General features: G+C 39.2%; 1 protein-coding gene across 6 annotated transcripts in view; it reads right to left on the bottom strand.

Moving 5' to 3' along the window:
- Positions 1-3,725: 3,725 nt before the first annotated feature.
- The window catches only part of tcf12 (transcription factor 12), a 77,248-nt gene continuing 59,323 nt past the window's right edge, over positions 3,726-21,650 (bottom strand). For 2 of the 6 annotated variants that reach the window (XM_069693526.1, XM_069693531.1), the window contains 9 exons: positions 21,097-21,241; positions 16,186-16,259; positions 12,940-13,011; positions 12,244-12,435; positions 9,220-9,325; positions 8,955-9,117; positions 7,786-8,015; positions 7,014-7,167; positions 3,726-6,526 (listed from right to left, as the gene is read on the bottom strand). In XM_069693526.1, the coding sequence (XP_069549627.1) occupies positions 7,025-7,167; positions 7,786-8,015; positions 8,955-9,117; positions 9,220-9,325; positions 12,244-12,435; positions 12,940-13,011; positions 16,186-16,259; positions 21,097-21,241 (1,125 nt within the window). In that variant the 3' untranslated portion in view covers positions 3,726-6,526; positions 7,014-7,024. The remainder of the gene's footprint in view (positions 6,527-7,013; positions 7,168-7,785; positions 8,016-8,954; positions 9,118-9,219; positions 9,326-12,243; positions 12,436-12,939; positions 13,012-16,185; positions 16,260-21,096; positions 21,242-21,650) is intronic. The other 4 variants (XM_069693527.1, XM_069693528.1, XM_069693530.1 and 1 more) reach the window with 4 other exon arrangements.

Here is a 21,650-nt window from a genome sequence, read left to right on the forward strand (position 1 = left end):
CACCCACTCAAAAGCAGCCGGCTGGTCCAGGAACAGATTTCACAACAACAACCCCCCCCCCCCCCCCTCCACGCCCCCTCCCCCCGAAGTTCTCCCGGGTCCACCTCACTTTGGACCGGCCTGGTACGGTTCGGTTCAGGTGAGCAGCACCGAACCCAGCGGGAAATAATGTAGTTAGAGGTGGGGCCTGACAGTCAGTCAGTTATTCCTAATATGAGGTTACTATTTAAAAAAGATTTGTTGTGAAAAAAAAGTTTCAGTACAAGAACCGAAATAAGTTATAAAACGAATTATGTTAGAGAAATAGCTACTATAAGAAGGCCAAACGCTCCACTGAAATATTTCAAAAATATTGTGAGAATAAAATGGCAACGTACGCACTAAAAGTTGATAAATTAATGACAATTTCCTATAAAGAAAAACGAATGGTTTTATGAATAGTTTTGCACGTGTGCCTAGGTGCTCGCCTCAAAACTCGATGTTAGTTTAATTATTTGCTCTCTGCATAAATTCAATTTGCAACTGCATGTCTTTAAGAACCGACAGCGTCATCTAGTGGATAGGACTACGCTGAACCTGAATACCGCTGATTAATGAGAACCTGTGCTGGCGCTACTGGTGCACGCATGGTCACAGTAAACGCGTCACCCTAGATCAACCCAGGCAGTCTGGGGTATGACACAGGCACAGGGACGATCGGAGTCCAGAAGTCTAACACTGAAAAGCGCTCAGTGCTCGGTGCTCAGTAGAGGTGTTGTGCAGAGTGGACAGTGTTTGCGGTGAGTGTGTTCTTTGTGGGGAAGCTGCAGAATGAAGCCAACAAGGTGACACATAACATCTAGGATGGATTAAAGCGGAGATTTTTGTTGATTCGGCCCAGCATTGAATTTGGAGGCTTTACTTGATTGTGTCATATTGGATCGCTTTGAATTGTGAATAAGTTTGCACGTAATTATTATCTTCATTATCTGGTGAAGATCTTATTTTCATTTACTCTGCAAAACAGGACCGGAAATAGTGAAAAATACTCATCATAAATTCCCCAGGACCTAAAGCAACATGTTTATATAGATTTTTATGATGCGACCAGTTCGGAGAAACTGGAACCATCAAATGTTTGTCATTTTGACTTGACTGTGGGCTGTAACAATTGATCATTATCAAAATAATTGTCAATTAAATTTCTGTTAATTATTTCAGCTCTAATTGTAAGATGTTTCTAATAACTTTGTCACTGATATCGTTTGTAAACAACGATAGAAAATCATAGAAGAAGCATTGCAATGTGTTACAGGGTACAAACATTTCCGTTTATCTCCAACTTCTCGAAGAATATTTATTTCCCATTTATTTTCCAACTCCTGATTGAATGGCCAACAAACAATTACAAATTCAGTGTTGTCTTTATAGACCTTTCCACCAAAAGAAGTACATTAAACTGGAGGCCGTGCTGCCCCTTTGCCTTTGTAGTGGCCCACTGTTTATATTTGTGTCTGCAGAGACCGCGCAGCATCACAGCCTTTAATCTAAGCCACTGTGTTGGGTTACAGCGGCACACAATGGGAGCTCTGTTCACCGCTGAGGTGCCACAGCTGGGACCTCTGGGCATGCTCAGTACACAGCTCAGTCTTATCCTGATTATACAGTAAGAAGAACTGGAGGCTGTCCAGGGGCAACTCAGCCTGAGGTACTCATGTACCAGAGATGTCAGAGATGGACCCGTTCAGTTTGATTCTGTCTTTTTAGTCTTTCCGTTTTTGGACATGAAACATGCTCAGAGTGGCAAATAAAAGCCAACACTCAATAACAATGTGGTCAAGAAATAATGGTTAAGTTGTTCATTTTGCTGTTAGTGGGTCTGATCTAGGAACGATGAGGCAGCTTACAGAAAGGAGACTTCACCCCAAGTGGACTGGTGTGCAGCCAACAACTTTTTAGATTAATAAAATGTATGAAGATAAAGGAAGTGCTGATTAAGACTGATCTACCTCTGATCATAAATAGCAAGAACTACAAACTCTTTGGTTTCATCTTCATTAAAGTGCGAGGTCAACAAAATAGTACTGAACAACGCCCAGCAGAGACTTTTCTTTTAAATTAATCTGTCAGAGAGGTCTGTTGCAGTTTTATCATGAGTCACATTAAGTTAGTAACCGTCTGCCACATTTCAGAAAGAGAACCCTGTCCATGACACTCAGAAGCCTCATGTTAGTACATTTTGCACATAAAAAAAGGACTGTGGATTTTCTCCCCTATGACTTTCCATGAAATCTTTAGAAAGGGATCCCTATATGACCAGTGTGGAGAGAAGGAGCAACCAGAAATGCTTTCTGTGTACATATGAGCATGTAAGTAAATGCAGACTTGGAAAAATTGGAAACTATCCTTTGACACATTTGAACTAATGTGCAGTTTATGCTCTTGTCCATTTAATAATGTGAATATATCATTATATTTATAGTTGCATTGTGGTGATGATAGCATTCACCGTGGAGGTACTTTGTGTTATAATTTTATGCATCGAGCTTCTATAGCTGACATTTAACTGTTAGTTTTGTGTTTTAGTGAAGTCTCTGCATATCTCCTGAGTTGTTTAGGGTTATGGGGACTCATCAAAGCAAACTTCTATGCACTATGTTTAAATGGTATTAAAGCATTGAATCGTGTAGATCTGAGATTGTAAAATGAAGCAGAAGTGGAGAGAAGACAAGAAGCATGTTTAGAGCAGCAGGCATCCTCAAAGTAGCAGAGAGGCGGGTGATCTTACTGTTGGAGCAGGAGGAGCAGCAGGCTCTTTGGTTGAGTTTCAAGGATGTGAGCCAAGGACTCTCTGTCAGCTGGCCGAGCCAGCAGCCTTGACAGGAAGTCAGCCTTCAGACATGGTGGTCCCACTCCTACAGAAAACATGCACACCCACCAGCAGCAGTAGTAGCAGCCCACCACTCTCACATGTTCTGTTTATCCCTGCGAGCGATACTGAAAGGTGACAGTTAGGATTTACGTTGTGTCACCGAGCTCACCACAGACAGGACAGCAGTCAGCACTTTTCCTGCGACTGTCACCTCTGTCAGAAAACCAAACTGAGATCAGACCTCTCTCAGGACGTGATGAGTGCTCTCATGCTTACATCTGCATGAAGATAATTCTGTGCAGATGTACGAGCTCTCAGACTTACAAGCACAACAGTCCTCTAGGTTCACCGCAGCATTTTCAAAACACTTTTGGGATTCATTAGCTTCAGTCACAGCACAAGTAGCACATTGAGTTTGGTAGTTTACAGAAAGCCACTTCCACCAAAACCATTTACTCAAAACTGTTTGGGTTTGTATTTTTCACACTGCAGCATCAATTTCCTTTCAGTGCACTAGTTCCAGTTCATCCATTTATTTTTTATATGGAATTAATTGTTTTGTGTTTTGCTTCTGCATTTACCCAATTGTTGTCAAAAAAAAAGGTGTAAAAATAAGTAACAACCATCTTGAATTTGATTCTGAGGAAAGAAAAACTTTAAAAAAAGAAAAAAAAAGAACGCAGATATAAATTCACATTGAATTCAAAGATCAAACTAAAACCAATCCCCCCCCCCCCCCCCCCCTGGTGATAACTATTCATGCGTTTTCCTTTTGGGTGGCATGGTGTCCATACAGGAACTGACTAAAGTTTTTTTCCTCATCCTGCGTGAATCTAAATGTAAAAAAAAAAACACATCAGAAGCACAGCACATGTACAGTATGCTGCTATCACACTTTATTAAAAAATAGAAACATATATTCATAGTACTTTTCATACAGACTACAATGGTCCACTGGTATTATTTTCAAAAAAGAGTTACATACTATAAAACACTCATTTGGCCTAAATCCACTGTAGAAAGGTCTCAAAAAACACAAAAAACAATAGGGAGGTCTGGATTGACCTCCTGGTTTCTGAGCTCATTGTACTTCATCCTTCCTGTGCATTTTTTTTGTAACAAAATAAAAGTATGTGCAAAGATGAAGATGCAAATATGGAGAAGACACAGAAACAAATGTGTTTGGAGAGAAATAAATGCACATACAATTGAGTTTGAAAAAAGATGGCACATTTATTGCAACATAAATGTTATATACATTGTGTTTTTCTGTTGAAAAAGACAGAAAATTCAAATTCTTGTTGCCGCCGTTTTTTGATGTGCATCAACAACACCTTTTATTTGACACAAGAACAAATTGTTTATCAATCAACAATGGAGACTGAGGTCACACTTTTTAGGAATCTGGACCTCGTACGAAGCCTTTTTAAGTACTCGACGAAGAGCACGAGCTCAGCTGTGTTCTTGAGATGCCATTTGTAAAGTTCTTGTAATAATGGACAGGTTATGGTAAATAACCGTACATTTTACTATCTAATATAGTAAAATAAAGTAAGAAACTTTTTACTCAAAACTTTTGCTTTCAAAAATCTAGAAAGAGTAATATTTAGAATTCAAGAAATATTCTTACAGTATTATTGTATAAAAGACTATAACTACAGTGAAAAATAAGCCAAATGTTTTTTTTCTTGTGATTTTCTTTTTTTTCATATATTATACAAGCATCTGGGAATACAGCAAAGTCTAACTTGGCAAACAGAGGAGCAAAGAAATATAGGAAGAACAGGAAATTAAAAAAAAAAAAAAAGCAAGCTGGAAAAGACATACATTATACCCTCAATCAAGTCTGCCAACATGATGACAAGATCATGAATACTGAAATGAAGAACAAGGCCACATTCAGTCAGAATACACAAAAACGGGTTAATTTTTTTTTGTCTCATGAAAATAAAGTTGTTAAATCATGTAAACTCTTGTCCTGGCATCCGTTTTTTAATTCAAGTCCCTTTATCTTACAGAATACTCATTCTGCATGTGGCAGCCATGTTTAAGGTGTAAATAATGACAGAACACAATATACAAAGAAATAAATGGACTATAAAGCAAGTCTTAAGACCAAAAACTTAACAAAAGGAGAAATGTAAAGCATGCACACTGATAGGAAAAAATGAAATAAAGCGATGAGCAATGTCTTGAAACGTAAAGGAAAATCCTGTTAACTGCTTTTGTTTATTCTTGTGCTACAGTTAAATGATATTTAACAAAACCCATGAAGTATCTGGTCTGTGTTGAGTATATCACAGCTTCCATCAGAACATCACTGACGAATAACTTTTTTCTCTGACAGACAGAAACTGGATATTATAATGCTGGAAGTCTAAAGAAAGGACCCGTTACAACACAAATAAGCATAACTAACTTGTACTCAGAGTAACTGCGCTTAAAATTCATGTCTTGAGATATTGACAAAAAAAAAATTGATATGTTCATCAGGCCAGGAGAAACTGTGGTCGTCGTTTATTTTGTTTAACTACATCTTCATTAAGCTATCTGATTAGATGGTGGCAGAAAAATGTGAAAAATAAAAAGCCACCTCTGTGCTGACATCAGGATGCAACTGTCAGGAGGCTAAATGGAGACAATAATATGTCACTGTTTAACACTATATGGCAAAGGAAGCGCAGGGCGGTGGAGCCCCCACCTTCTTTAGTTAAGACACTAAAGATATGTAGGGAATGCAAAGGTTTGCAAATAGTTTGCTCTCTGTATTTTTACTGCTCACTACCAAGGGAAAAAAAACCACAACTAAATCTAAGCTTTCAGTAAAACTACAGTTTGCCATTCATCTGTCACCTCTGTAGACGGCATTGTTGCTGCTAATGTAGCTGTGCTGGTCAGTGGCACAGAAACTCATCTAATCTACACAGAAACAAACATAGGTAGTTTTGGCTACACACGTGGCCAGCGACAGAATTAATTAAATATAAATATAAATAATATATCCTCTTTTTATTTTTTTTTAAATGGGGCGGTTTAGTCTTTCAGTTCTAACATCTAATGATAATTTTCAGTTGGGTATAAATATCACTCTAAACTGGCCAATAAATTAATCTTCTCAGTGCCCAATAGTTTCCCCTCATCTCGGACTTGCCAAAGACTTCCCAGGGTGGAGTGCTCAGTTTTAACGGTGACACTGGCAAACTATAGATCAACTGAAAAGCTGCATGCTTCTCTTTGAATTTACCTAACTTTCCCTTTAGACATACACTTTATAGCTCAATAACATAATAAATAAGAAAAAAAGAAACAGACAAACAAAAACATTTTTTGTTGTTACAATGCATTCGTCAATTCAGTTTAGGCACAAGGCAATTTCCACATACGGTTGGAGGAGATTGCGAAGTCTATGATTGTTCAGAAGCAACACACTTCTTGCAGACAGTGATATGTGCTGAAGATTCTTCTTGTGGGGAGAAATTTGCAGATGGAATCTGGTCGCAGGGAGCTGGACGCTGGGCTCTTCTTCAATCTTAGGATTGGATTGTGTTAGACTCGTAGTTTTGCTTCAAGTGGTCTGTCTCCTCCAATTGGTGTCACAAACTGTGAGTACTGTCTGTTGCTGGGAAGCAAGGTCACCGACTCAAACGGGACAGAAATGATCTGCATCACTTGGATCTGGAGAGAGGAAGGGAGAAACACACCGATGAGAGGTGCACATTATCAATATCAGTATTTTAGGTTCACGATTATAACATGATTGAGTTTTAAGTGTTATTGCAACAGTTTCAAATATTCATAAAAAAATTATGTCTCCATCTCGGTGAGTAGAGCTAAAACTAGACAATTAATCGATTCGTTGATCAGCATACATTGCTTGGCAACTAATTGATAAGGTCATTCATTATGCAACAATGTAAAAACACGTCACAATTAATGGCTTTCCTGTGTAACTTTTTTGGTTTATATCCCTGAAAACAGAATATTTTTGTGTTTCCTACCACCGGTTATATTATATATAAAAAAATCAGCAAACAATTCAAATCATAGAAAAGATAGAACAAAATAAAAATGCCTTTTATAAAGACTCTTTATATGAGCATTTTATGAAGATGATTGTTTGACATCAGTTAAGGGTCAGGTGATGCCCTGGCAGCGAGGGTACCTGTCTCCGACTCAGAGGTGGCCCATTGGGTTGGATGCGTCGGTCAGGCCTGGATGGACTCCTGTGTGGCCTTGTTGGCCATCACTGCAGCCCCCAGACACTTTTTCCTCCTCCCTTCTCTTCAGGCAGGCTGCTTTGGGGTTCAAATTCCGTTCTGTTGGTTCAGAGAGACAGAAATCTAACATTAATGCCTTTTTTCCTTATTTGCTGAAACAAATAGAAAAAGTTTTGATCCGCACATTTAAAAATAAAGAGTCAAACCAGATCAGAAATACAGAAAGTTTTGTGATATCCAGCATTTCAGTGAGTGAATGACGCATTGATGGCCATCATAAAAAAGGCTCTATCATGATATAATTTTTGATTTCAACATCAATACTAACTTTACTATGTACATTATAAATACTAAAGGAAACAGGACAGTCATCACCTAGCGTATAACCGCAATGGCCCTGAACAGATTTCCAGCAGTTTCTTTTCTGTTGATGTGATATTTTGGCTCAGTATCCATATATCCATATATATAATATCCATTTTGCAGCTCTGTGAACTAAATTAGCTCCTTATGAATCAATATGCAACTCTGTTCACTGCACTTCTCCTTTTTTATAACTACACATTTACAGTATCCTCTCTAGATGTGACATTTAAATTAAATTACCACCTGCAGGACTATCATGTGAGGACAGTAAGTGTTTTGAAGAATCATTGATGATTTGATGCGACGTAGCGTTGACATTTCAGTTATTTGCAGCAGCGCTACGACACTGACCTCTGACTTGCTGCTCCAAGTTCAGTATGACGGCCACAGCCTGATGGAGAATGAGCAGTTTAGTCTGGGGCTTCTCGCTTTTCAGGTGCAGCTGGCACATGCGACCCAGCTCCTTGAAGGCCTCGTTGATGTCTCGCACCCTCAGGCGTTCACGGGCGTTGTTGGCCATCCTCCTCTCGCGCTCTCGTTCAACCTTCTGCTCTGGATTCAGGTCCTCGTCTTCAGTGAGGCTGAGGGACAGAGAAAAAAAATCCACCTGAAGTCAAGATTGTTTTGAAGGTTAATGAACACCACAAAGTACACACTAGTAACAGAAGTCTCCCTCTTGCTGACTAAAAATATAAATACTGTGAAAATCCCAGCAGCCACTCACCAGTGAAGAAAGGTGGTGATTTGACCCTCTTTTAATACAACGTGACCTCAACAGACTAAATTAGACCTCATGTTTAAAATGTATTTATGTTTAAGGACCAAGTGGCAAGCTGCACAATTAAGTCCAATACACTTGATAAACCAACATTACCACCAATAATTGTGATTATCAATTAAATTAACCAAATGTAAATTGGTTAATATTAGTGACAGTTCATCAATATAAAATAAAACTCACTGATCTTTTGACCAGGAGCTGCAAATATTTCAATGTAAACTGTTTGCTTTCCAACCTGTTGCTGCTGAGGACAAACCACCTTCGACTGTACCTGCGCAGGTCCAGCTAAGATGAGGAATTTCTAGTTATATGTATTTATTTGTTTGTCTCTATGGTCCTTGTTTTAAGGGCGAGCATTGAGGTAATTTATTGTCTCAACCCAAAATACTTTTGTAAAAGTGTTTACTCGGATGTCAAACTCTGACGGGAAACATTGATGCATTTAATGAAGGTAAGTTAAAAATATCCCTGTTGTCCAACCTACGACTTCAACTTTTCATCACTGTGTACTGATGTAATTTTTCACTACCTGCACTGATTACATTCACAGAAGGGACAAACATCTCTTTACTATTAAAGCTGCTGCTCTGACCTTCTCTTTGCTCCTGCCATCTAAAGAAAATAACTTGCATAAAAGTAAATTGCTAAACCAAAACAATAAGATCAGTAATGAAGACTTCAATAGTTTTTCTAACAGCTCACCAAACATCTGTAAAAGATTTTGTGTGTTTTTTTTCACCTGGTGCGTGGGCCTGCTCTGGGTGACTTCATATCTCTTTTGTCGCTCTCGTCATCTGACCTGTCATCGGTGGAGAAGCCGTCGTGCATCTCATCCTTGTCCTGTTTCTCCACCTTCAGCTCCAGGGTGGTGGGCACCTGCCCGGCCAGGGCTGAAGTGAGAGCTGTTGTCAATAAAAAAAGAAATGTAGAGTTAGGAAATCTGCAGCCATATTGTTTTACCTCATCCACATAATGAGTTGATGAGACTGCAGGGTGCATCTGACCTCTGAATGTTTCCACTTGGTGGTTGAGCTCTGTGCTGGATGTAGAGCCGGCGCTGGGCAGGCCCCCGTGGCTGTTGCTCAGGCTGGCAGCATCGTCACCACCCTGCTGCAACACAGACAGGAAGAACATGTGAAGAAAGGCAGCAGACACTCTCTGGAGACCAAAAACAAAAGAGAAAAAAGACTAAAAAAAGACTTCTGAGCAAGAGAAGGGTGATCATTAAGAGCCTAAAATGGAAGATTTACTGATTCTACACAGAAACAGTAACCTTAGTTATGACTATTTGTAGATATTGGTGAGTTAATTTTAACTGCCAATAAATTGTTTTTGAAATGAGGAGAAAATTCAAATGTTATACTATTTGCAGCAGTATGTATTCTTGTAAACAGAGCAGGTGACAAGTTCAGTGTTTAATGATAATTCAAGTCTTTCATTTTTAACTCGTGGGGGTGCTTTGGTGATTAGTTTCACAGCAGTTTTGTAGAACACATATTCGAGGGTGGAAAATCAAAAATAAAAGCAATTAAAAATAAAAACACCTGTTAAACATAATTTTCAAAAAGGACCTACTTACAGATGCATGTCTAACCTCTTATTTGTCCATGTTTACGTTACATTTTGTGTCGCTGCTGTAACATTCAAAGGTGAAGCTCTCTGTAATCACAGCGGTCAACACGCCTGGTTCTCATGTCTACAATGAGAAAAATCCTTCTGAGTTCTTTTTTTAATAGCTGTCATGTTAAACCCACTCCAGAGTCTGACCATTTTATTGTTATTTTGTCCACATTCATAACATACAAATGGTCAACTCCCACCATGTGCTACCACAAAGTCCCTCCTTTACCACATGTTCTCCAGCTATTTGATTTCCCTTTTGAGGACCAAGGAGAGGCGGAGAAAGTGTCACTGATAGTGGAGGCCAAGTTTCACCCCCTTTTCTTCTGGAATGTGATCCCCAGTCACTGTTGGCCTCTGTTAACCCCACCGCTCCGAGATCCTCCCCTTCCTCAGCACTACGCTAATCTTTGCTGTGCTCTCAACAGGTGTCCAAACAACTCTTTGTCTGGAGTAGGAGGGAAGCTGGCGCTCTGGCAAGAAAAGAACGCTGCCATTTTCATGGCTGGGCCTGATTACCATACAGCTGAGGACCTCTATTTGGGTGGAGGCCGTGGGTTCAGACACACGTTTCCAACGATTCAGATTTCCTGGGTTGTTAAAAAGAAGTGATGAAAAGGGGTGGAAGGGGGTAGAGGGCGGGGTGTCATCCAGAGTAAAAAGCCTGTGGCTGTGCCGTGCCGAGGCTGTTGAGCCCTGTCTGAAGGGACCTCTTCCCACACAGGAAGTGCTGTGTTAGTGTAGACACAGTATGTTCTATCTCACAGTCGCAGTCGGTCAACATCACTGCCACAACCCAGCTCTCTGTAACAAATACATCAAACTGAGCTCTTCTGACAACCACAGAAAAAATTCTTGTTAAGGCACAAAACACGCCTCCCAACAACTCCAGCATCTGAGCAAAAATACCCACTGTCAGAAAACATGCTGCCTGCCTTAGAATAACACAAACTAAAACTTTAACTGCATTTAAAATACATTTATTTTGGCAAAGGAGAGCAGCTTTGATGATCATGAGTGAAATCTTTCTTAAACACTAAAATGTCTGAATCAAACATGAAATGCATCTTTTCATTCCTCCTTTTTGTTGCACTGAATTTCAACTGGGCATCAGACGAAAATACTTTTATTTTATATGCGGTCGAATGTGTGTGTTTTATGTCAGCTGGATGCCAGAGATTAGGATAACAGGGAAAACACAACAGCGCAAGAGTTGAAACAATTACTCGATTAACAGAATAATAATCTGCAGCTATTTTGATTATTGATCAATCATCACTTCACAAACAAAAACACCAAACATTCTCTAATCTTGGCTTCTTAGTTTTGAGGATTTGCTGCCTTTCTTTATGAAAGTGATGTGATATGAGCATTTAGGAAATAATAACAGCAGTTTCACTCATTTTTTATATCATTTGGTGATTTAAATAAGTGTGGTTGTATCAATAAAGAAAACAAATAAAATGCCTATTTGTACTGATCTCACTGAATTTCAATAAAAAACCTGATTAATATTTTAATGGAATATTTTTTGTTTAATTAAAAACATACAGGGCGGCCTGAAAATTGTTAGTTGTATATATATATATATATATATATGTATTTATACGGGTGCAAAATGTTTTTGCTTTACTTATACAAAATGGATAAAATTGAATGCTAATCATTGGAGGATTTAATTTTCATCACTTAAATGAATACATTTTAAATATAGTTATAATACATAAACAATGTGCATTATAAAATACATTATCAATTGTGTACATCTTTCAATCTCAGACTCTTTCTTTTGTCATTTGCAGCCTTTATCTTTATCACAATAAGTAATCTGAACTTCTACCCTTATTAAAACTGATTCAACACTTTTTTTTTAAATTGCGTGTGACCCAAATTATTTCCAAACACCTCCGGATTACAGATGGACGAGCCGCCCCATTCTTAATTTCCACTGCAGATGTGTTCAAATCTCCTGGCTCTTTAAAATGAAATACTTTGTTGGAGGATGGGTGAACACGTGATGATTTATACTGAGACTTGCATTCCCCTGTTTCGCAAGAGGCTTCGACTTTAACTCTAAACAGAGTGCAACACACAAACATGTCCTCCACCAAAGCACAACTTCACGTCTTTGTGCCTGTGTTTCTCATTTCTCTTTCACCCATGTGTATACAGCCGCTCTTGAGATGAGGGTGAACCTCAGGCCAACCATTACATATACGGAAAATATGTCAGTATAAATTCAACTTTTCAAGTGTGTAAAATGTCTAGTTTTTACACATGGCAGCGCCCCTGTTTTGGGCAGGTGGCTAGAGCGTCTTGTGTGGTTACGTGAATAATAGGAACTAAAGAAATGTGTTTTTTTCCTTCACAAAATTAAAGATCTAAATACTTGGGTGAAGTTATCATACCATCGCTGCAGTCCGACTTGGAACCAATGCGGAGGCAGAGAAGTTTGGTCCGATGGCTGTTATTGGCCCATTTTGTGCCTGTCCCAGCAGACTGTGTATGTCGCTGGGCAGACTGGTGGTGGAGCCCACTGCATGGTTCCTCAGAACAAGGATTGCATCATCCAATCTGTCCAGACGATCCTCCATTCGAGACTGGGAGGACCGGAGGGATTGAGGAACGAAGGGTTAGCGAGAGGGAGAAGAGAGGAAAAGAAGGACAGAGCAGCTTAGTATAAGCACATTAGGACAAAAATTGAAAACACTGATTGTATGGTGTGGACTTGGAAAGAAAAAGACATCTGAAACATAAGATAAAGAAGGCAATTCAAATGCAAGATCAAATGAGCCATTTCAGCTTGAGTTGTAAAAGTCAACATATGTCTTCATTTGTTTTTCACTTAATAATGGACAGAGGCACCACAGCCACTTAACAATTCATTTAAAATTTAACATCTGCACCTAAGCCGATTACTGCAAGCTGGAATGGCTGAAAAGGACAACATAACATGACAATAAGGCAACAAAGGCAGAAAAAAAAATTCAACTGCGTTTTACTATGAAGAATGTTAGACTGCAAGTTGAACTGTGAGAAAACAAAATGAGGAATGCAAAGATGTATGAAACATGTGATGGATAAAAGCTCTATCTGAAGAGTACCTCGCAGACATCCTTTAAGAAAGACATGGCATCCTGGAGATGCTCATGTAACTGCTGATGAACTCTGTTTTTCTGGCAAAGTCAAATAAGAATAAGACAGAATTATGAAAAAAGATCAGAATCTATAAATACTACAAACACGCTGTGGATAGAGATTGTTTTCGTGAGGACACACAGAGAAGAAGGGCAGGATTTGGAGGGAAGCACACAGCTGCTGACCACTCACTTTGTAAGGATGAAAATGTTTTGTTGTTTGTACATTTAAAACCTCGACTGCAGCACTGGTCACATATTCTACATTACATCTACTACAATTCACGGAAGTTTCTTTAAACTAGTCACTTCCAAGATTTGCCATTTCCCTTTTAGAGTGAATGTAATTGTTTGTAAAGTCCATGTGTTATTACTTTGCCCTCTTATATTCATTTTATCCAGCTGAATATGACGCAAACGGACACTATAAAAGAATGTTTTGTGGATGACCAAAGTCTGTTATTTTTTATATATCAGTCTTAAACCAATATAAACACCCTTTGGCCCATGCAGTCCTCCAAGATTCATCATTGTGACTGTAATCTAATCCTCAACTAGCTTCATCACTGTTTCCTAGAGTTTGTGGTACTTCCCAGTTTTTCCCGGCAGTTTTGACTCAACAACCGGGGAACTGTAATCCACGCTTTTATTTCAACACACTCTTGAACATATCCCGAGAATATATCATCATTTTGAGCTTTGCTTCACTGCCTGCCAGAGGAATTACTTATTCATTAAAAACTGTAATGGAATCTTTTTTTAACCTCTTGTGAGCCTAATAGGCTCAGGAATTCTTGGACACAGAGTTAAAGCATTTTCAATGCTCATCCTTTTCCATTTTTGCAGATTTTTACCAAATAAAATACTCTTTTTTTTACGCATTTCACACAGATTTTGTGTCCTATGCATCTGAGTAATAACTTTTCCAGATAATAACATTAGACTGCCACAGGACAAGGTTTTGAAAATATTAAGAAAGTTGGACCCAATATATTACACCTATATGCCCCTGATTTGTTTAATGTGAATGCAATGCGGTCCATAGTTAGTTAAAACAGCTTGATAGACAACATCTCGCTGGACAAATCAATATCCCTCTTTGTGTTTCTAAGATCACTACTGAAAAGTCTTCACCTGCCAATGAACATTGCCTTTAAATTTACTACAGGTCTTACCCTCTGTCCCACAACTCAAAGAGAAACATAAAAGCAACATGATGTAGAATTGCAGACACATTCAAGCTGTGATAGAAATACAATGTGAAAAAACAAAAACTTCTTGTTCTCCACTGCTCACTTTTATCCATTCCTTTACTTCATTCAGATCACAATATGAAAAATACAATTTAAAAAAGATGTTTTCATTTCTCTCCCAATGGTGAACCTTGCATAATCTTTGTAGCGACTTCTTTCATTATTTCCTTTGAGCTCAATTTGAAAACCTGGCTTTAAAGTATTTAAAGTAACATCCTGGTTGAGATTCCAGACTGAGCAGAGCTGTGCAGTACACGGTACCATCACAGCAGCATTTACCAAGAAACATTTTGAAAAGAGCTGATCTAAGGTCTGAGACAAGATGAGTTTTGATGTGAATTGTATTTCTATCACAGCAGCTAGTTTTCTGGTGATCTGATACTATTCACTTGCTTTGTTACGTTCGCTTGCGCTGTCAACTTATCTTTGCTGGCCATGATAACACAAAACAAAGCTGGAGGCAGAGTGAGAGGAAACATCTACGTGGACACGTTCAAGGTCCTTCTCACATACAATCAGCCCACAGAGTGGAACTATGTGATAAGATTGCAAGTGGAATGACTGTGACCTTATAAAGTCACGTTTTTAACAATTTTAAACAATAAATGTGTTAAAAATTTGGATTGTACAGGAACACATCCCTACAAACTCTCTAATGCCAGGTTCAGACGACATAGTGTTTTTGTCTAATAAAATGTCAGATTAGGATTATAAATTTATACATGGTGTCAACAGGAATGAGGTGCCAGAGACCAACTACCGGAAACAAGAACATTAATAAACAACAGCGTAAATGAAACTGGATGTCTTGTGTCCGGAAAAGCCTAAAATTGGATCGTGCTCAGAGGACAGTATAGGCTTCCTGTCCTTCAGCCTTTCCTTCATTTCATTATGTTGTGTGGGGAAGTCTTAAGGGCTCATGTTGGTCAGGATCACAGACACTTTCCAGAGGTTGTCACACAATTTTTTGGGGGGGATATGCTTGTATTTTTGTCAGGATGTCATGAGGTGTTCCAGATGTGGCATCAGCTGTTGTCAACTACACTACAGCATAAAATGATCAATTACCATCCCCGACATTTATGTTTTGGCCTGACACCCTGTGTCTTTCAGGTCGGGTTATTTCGTTGCATTATGCATTAATTGACTGCAAAAGAATCTACAGAAACCTAAGAAACATGGCTTTCAAGAGGTTCTGCAAAGACAGCAAGAAGCTTTTTACAGTAGCAAGCACATCTTTGGGTTTATCACTACAACAGACAATCATGTCCATGAGTAAATCCATTTAAAAATGCCTTACTTTAATCACTCTCTGTATGTTTTAGTTGTTAACTAATTTTTGGTTTCCAGACGTGTTATTTTTTTTTTCTACTCTGAAGTTGTGACAATTTTCTCATTAGTTGAATTGTTAATGGGAACTTGCTGTGTACAGTTTGTTTTATGCCTGGAGCATTTTGTATTTGACAAAGTATTACTTTTGTTAATAAGTACAAAACTGTTTTGCACAATGTGTCTTTATTGCAACTTCTTAATTTATCATGTTTGTTCTTCTGTATGATATTTAAATATTTTCCCTCCCAGAGAATGTAAACACATGTCATGTGCATCAAGTAGTAGGCGGGATGAAATGTGATCCTCAGCTATGGTCGCGGGGCAGCGAAGGAATTCTGGAGAAGTGGTTCACCAAACAGCTGCCAGCGCCACACAAGCCCCCTTAACTAAACCCATCCCCCAACTGTCCTCCCGTCCTGGCCCACGGAGTAGAGGACAGATGGCAAGCCCCAAGGGACAGGTATTGTTCAGTTTGGTTATTCCTCGACCCCCACCTTCCTCAGCAAAACACGTGTCAGACAGGAATCTCCCTGTAATGCTAGCTCAGTCCTTCATGAGTATCATATCTAAAGTGAACATCCGTCATATCCTGAGCTCACTGGTGGACGTAGGCGGACGGGAAGCTTACCAGTGAGTGAAGCGAGTTCTCGTAATTTGGAGAGGAAGGGCTCTGTCCACTAGCACGGGGCCACTGGTTGGCACCTGGTGAGAAAGAAAGTGACGTGGTGAAGATTCAGTGTTAGCAATCCTCTGGTTCAGTTACATACCAACATGTCTGTTTTTTAGCTGTGTTCTGCTGGACTGGGTACACCGACATAAAAGCTACCTGACACACACAATAACACGCAATCATAACACACTGACATCCTGATTTTCTGCTTTCTTGTTGTTCTGAGTGAGATATTTTTATTTTTTAAGACTCAAAAGCATCACTTCCCAATGGCTGTGAGCCAGTGGAGGGTTTGACTAACACCCACGTCCACCCTGAAATGTACGCTGCATCTGCACAGTAATAAGCATAGCTAAGAGGTGCAAGAGAACCATATGAGCACTGAAAACCTGACTTTAAACACTAGTTGACGTTCAGATTTACTTTTTCCAGAAACTTTGAGTCTCTACAAACAAAGTGATCAAAAGTTTACTGTCTTGGCTCATGGCCTTCATCAGGGCTGTTGATGAGGGAATATGTCAAATATCTGGGTTCAATCAAGTTCATACTCCTCCACTACATTAATGAACATTGCTGAATCATCGTGCTCAATCGTTTTTGTCAGTCAAGCACCTGTTTGCATGCCGTTAGTTTCTCTTTATGTATTTCACAGGATTCATGTCTGGAAAAATCTCACTACAAATCATACTAATTTGTCCCATAAGTCAGAACTAATTTGATACTTTTCCTCTTTTCATCATAAGTACAAAATATCCTGCATTTTAATCACATGATTTAAATATGCATAAATCAAAGATACTCTACACTAGAGATTAACATTTGCCTTTGAATGGTTTTGTACATTTATTGGAGCCAAAAAAGACAAATCAAGGGGATTTGATCTGGTGTAAATTAAAGAAAAGGAATCCACATCTGCTCATCACATTTCCAACTCCAGTACAACATGTCTTTCTTTCCTTTTTCTGAAGCACATTTATCCAAGTAACCTGCCTACCATGTGGAATAGGAGACTATGCATTATCCTACAATCAAATGACCTTAATGAACTTTGACAATGCTGAACCTTTCCAGGTTATTTACAGGGTGGGGTGTCTGAGGTCTTTCCAGCTCGGGGCTCTCAGTGCTCTTCTGGTGTCTATTATGGTTGATGGGTGCCAAACCCAGCCTACATCCTGTAAATGGAGTCCTCTGTTGCACAATCTACAGATGGAGACTTTGTTTCGGGTATCTGTCATTTAGTGTGATCCCAAACATTCATTTCGGGTACTTTTCTCAACCTCTTATAGGAGCACGGCAATGAAAAATGCAGAGTGGGATGAAGGTATCATTTACAGCAGAGGGGCCTGGGGAATGATGATCAATTTTTTTTCATTCTTGATTTAAAGAGTTATTTAAAAGCCACAGACTGCAGTTTCCTGAGTCCCATCTGTGAGCAGATTGATGTAGTGTTTTTACTCCTAATTGTTCACTGTTAGTTTTTATACAAATCAAGACCTTCGTGGTCAGACCGAACGCATAATGAACCACTGAACTTGAAACAGTCGTTTTCAAAAGCAGCAAAATTGCACTGAAAGAAAAATACAGTCAGAACCTATTGCATATTTTTGACATATACTAGAAAAAAATCCCACTTCCCTTAAATTGAAAAAAAAATACTGTTCAAACAAACTTTTCCATTAATTCACTCCAATAAAATGTCTAGCTAAACTTCTGTGGCCTTCTGTACTTCAGATTTCATGTTTCTTCACACACAAAGCCTTGGAAAAAGCCGACTTTAATTAGCAGTCTATTAAAAGTGACTTTGGAAGAGGAAATGAAAAACTCTCTGTTCTGCCTCAGCTTTCTCCCAGGTGAGTGATACAGGAACTTCACATGAGCCTCTGCTGGCTGCCGGCTATGAAAAATTAGCCTGAGGCTCTGGTCCCCACGTGCACCAGAGAGGGCTAATTGAACAAAGCAGCCTTGAGTAATGTGCTGTATATTGGTGTAATCCTAATGATGAATGGATTTTGCGACTAACATCAACCGCGAGCCGAATTTTGGGCCAATTTCTAAGTATCGTTCTTTTTCTAACCCCAGAAGCATATTAAGGGTGAATAATTAGTGAAACAATATCTATTTCCTTCAATCTCATATGTATATATTTGGCATTAGTGTTTCATTTTTCTTCTACATAATATTATGAATTCCCTTCATAAAAATAATCACTTAAGTGGTTTATATTTCCCCGTATATTTTGTCTATGTCTTTATTTTATTTCCTAACTTGTCATATTATAAAGGCATCTATTTTAAATGAATGAACTACACTATGAATGCTGCTGTTATGCTGCCAGGTGTGGCACACTACTGTAAATAGGTCAAGAGAGCCGTCATAGTCGTCCTCATCAGCTGAGTCACAGGCACCTTTCTTCACCCACTGGCAAATAAACAGCGCCTTTTGCAGCCTGGTCTGAGTGTGTGTGTGTGTGTGTGTGTGTGTGTGTGTGTGTGTGTGTGTGTGTGTGTGTGTGTGTGTGTGTGTGTGTGTGTGTGTGTGTGTGTGTGTGTGTGTGTGTGTGTGTGTGTGCTGGGGGAACAGCTGTCCATGGGGCAGGGCAACAGCTGAGGCTGAGGGGGGCATACGTAGAGACAGCTGTCGCCACTCAATTACCACACATGACACAACTGCCCGCTAAAACACACTGGGCTTTCCCTTTCTGTCACCCCTCACTCTCTTTCCATTACTCTCTCGCCTTTGTCAACATATCTGACTATCCATATTCTTCTGATACACGTCTCTTTTTCCTGTACTTAAAAACCCAGTACACTACAAACAGGGGCCTCTTTAGGTGATCGCTTAACTGTAGGAAGATAGGCTGCACGGTTTGTAACCGCTTTCCTGTTTTTGTCCTCTGGATTTGTGGCACAAAATAATTATAAATCAGAGGGAGGCTTGTGAGTCCATCCTCAAAAATCAAACAGACAGAAAAACACAAACTACTACAAAGTACTTGTCTGGAGAAGCAGGATTATATAACAATAAATCTTCTCCCTAAAATTGTGTTTTATTACAAAGTAGAGTGAATGCCATGAGCTACTATTATAAGTCATAAAAACAGTTTTGCAAATATGAAAGCCTTTCAATAACTGTAATTCAAGACCCACTTCAAACACTTTCATTGCAAGATTTTCAGTCCTTCAGCACCCTGGAAGCCACAGTATTTTTCATTTGCACGGTCATTCCAGGGCTTGTCTGAATGATGAAAATAAAGTCCGGTTAAACTTAAATTTTATTCTGATCTGAATTTATGAACATGAACCAAAATCCTCTAAAAAGCTGACAGCCAAAACTAGTCTGTGATGCCATAGGGAGTCAATGTGTAGCAGCTTTCTCAGCCATAAAAATAAAGGCCATGTTGTGAACACTGGAGTGGCACGTCAGGCGCCACTTTAAGGTTCAGGTGTCACAGTCAGAACACAGATAAATCTGGCAAATGACATATTTTCCATTTGCTTGATTTTAAAATTTCTTGTACATGTTCACCTGCAAATTCATTTAAAATAATCATCATAACTGTCACTTCGATGGATGTGCATAAGGCTCCAGACCAAACTGATCTTTCTTTAGGATAGATTCCTGTAAAAAATGCATTAACTGCCCAGCTCAGCATGGAAGCATAGAGAATGAGCACCAAATGATTACAACTAAAGCTAAAAGGGTGTTAAATCAACTTTTAGGGAAACTCTTCACAGTTCACTCTGCTAAGGCTTTAATTAATCCAACTAATGCAGCACAGAGTAAAAGTAATTAAATTAATTAGTCATAGGGGACTATACAATGACCAGTGAAAGCTGAGCTCCGACAGTTTGGCAAATTCCTGACCCTGAAATGCACTTCACGCCTGTGTGGTATCTTGGTGCCAAAAGCAGAGCACAAATGTGGGAGGACAGACGCAAACAGGTGGGAGGTTCATTCAAATGAGGCAGCACAAAGTAAGTTGTTGGTATTTTGGTGGGAAATATGTCTCAGACTTTGTGCTGGGAAACAGAAACACTGTAGAGCTGTTTGTGTTGTTTTACAAAGTAGTATGATTATTAAATTACTTGTAACGTTACATACAGTATCAGGGTTTTCCCTGCTATTATAAGGCATAGGGGCTGCACCTGAGCCATTTTGGGCACCTCCTGATTAAAAAAGGTTTTGTCTTAAGGCTTTTGGGGTGTTGTTTTTTATTTCATATGCTTTAGCTTTTCCAAGTTTTTGGAAGATTTTACCAAGGTGTGGTAAAAATGATGGTCAAAAATAATGTGTCATTGCAAATTCTTAATTGAAAAACTCAAACAATTTGCTGGGGTAGGGACAGCTAAATCCCCCAACCAAATATGATGGTAAGTCCTAAACAAACAGGTAAACACTGGAGTATGTTGATGAATCTTCACGCTCTGATCACAGATGTGCCATGTCAATGTACGAAACCACCTTTATTAAATCACATGCTAATGACACCAGGCTTCCATGAAGTAACCCCATTCAATTTACATACAGCTTCAGGCAGCCCTTTTATGCTTTAGAGGGTGCTCCTACATGAATCCAAATAGCTGGTACGCTCTGAGACGTGAAGAACAAACCTGCCTTTTTGTGCTTATCGTTGCGCTTTCACGGTTGAAATACTGCCCGTATAAATGAAAGTCTCTTCATCAGCCTGCCTATCCCAGGCCAAAGCCAATTTCAACCAAAATCGAATGTGTGTTTGTCAGGATTCTTTACCTGTGAAAAAGCCTTCATAAAGCAGTTTCAGATAAGTATATTTTCGATTTTATTGCTGGTATCTGGTGAAAGTGTAAAGTAGGTGTGTATGAGATTAAAATCCAAAAACGGGTGCCCTACCTGGCCTTCCAGACAGGGGGCCGGCTGCAGTCACCACGGTACCTGCTGAGGCAGCACCTGCTGTGGCTGTCAGAGGTGAAGGAGAACCCACAGGTGTCGAGGGATTGGATGGAAAACTACTGCTAGTGTGGTCAGGTGAGTAAATCTGTGGAAGCAGTGAGGAGGAGATACAGAAAGAGTAGTGAGATTCATCATTAATCCATCTACAGCATAACAATACAATGTAAATTGCAGGTTTCTGTTTCTTCCTATTTTTTTTTTAAAAGTCATTCCCTTTTTCAAGACGAAATCAATTGTCGGATTTTACTGCCGGTGATGTCATAAAAATGTATCATCTGTGCTCAGAGCACAATATTAACTTGTCCTGTGCTAGTATCTTGCTCTGTATCAACTTCTGCAAGTCTGTTAATTGAGGAAAATACTGTACACCTAAAGTGCACTTCATTTAACTAAAAGTGCTGATTCAGGGCATTTCAATGTTAAAACTCAGATCAATAATACAATTCAATCTTACTGAAAAGGGTTTAAAAACGTAACACAAATTATGTTAAATA

The sequence above is a fragment of the Brachyistius frenatus genome, unplaced genomic scaffold (assembly GCF_029030835.1).
Source record: "Brachyistius frenatus isolate BFR_SWC_R1_liver_20210118 unplaced genomic scaffold, ASM2903083v1 Contig_15, whole genome shotgun sequence".
Lineage (NCBI taxonomy): Eukaryota > Metazoa > Chordata > Actinopteri > Embiotocidae > Brachyistius > Brachyistius frenatus.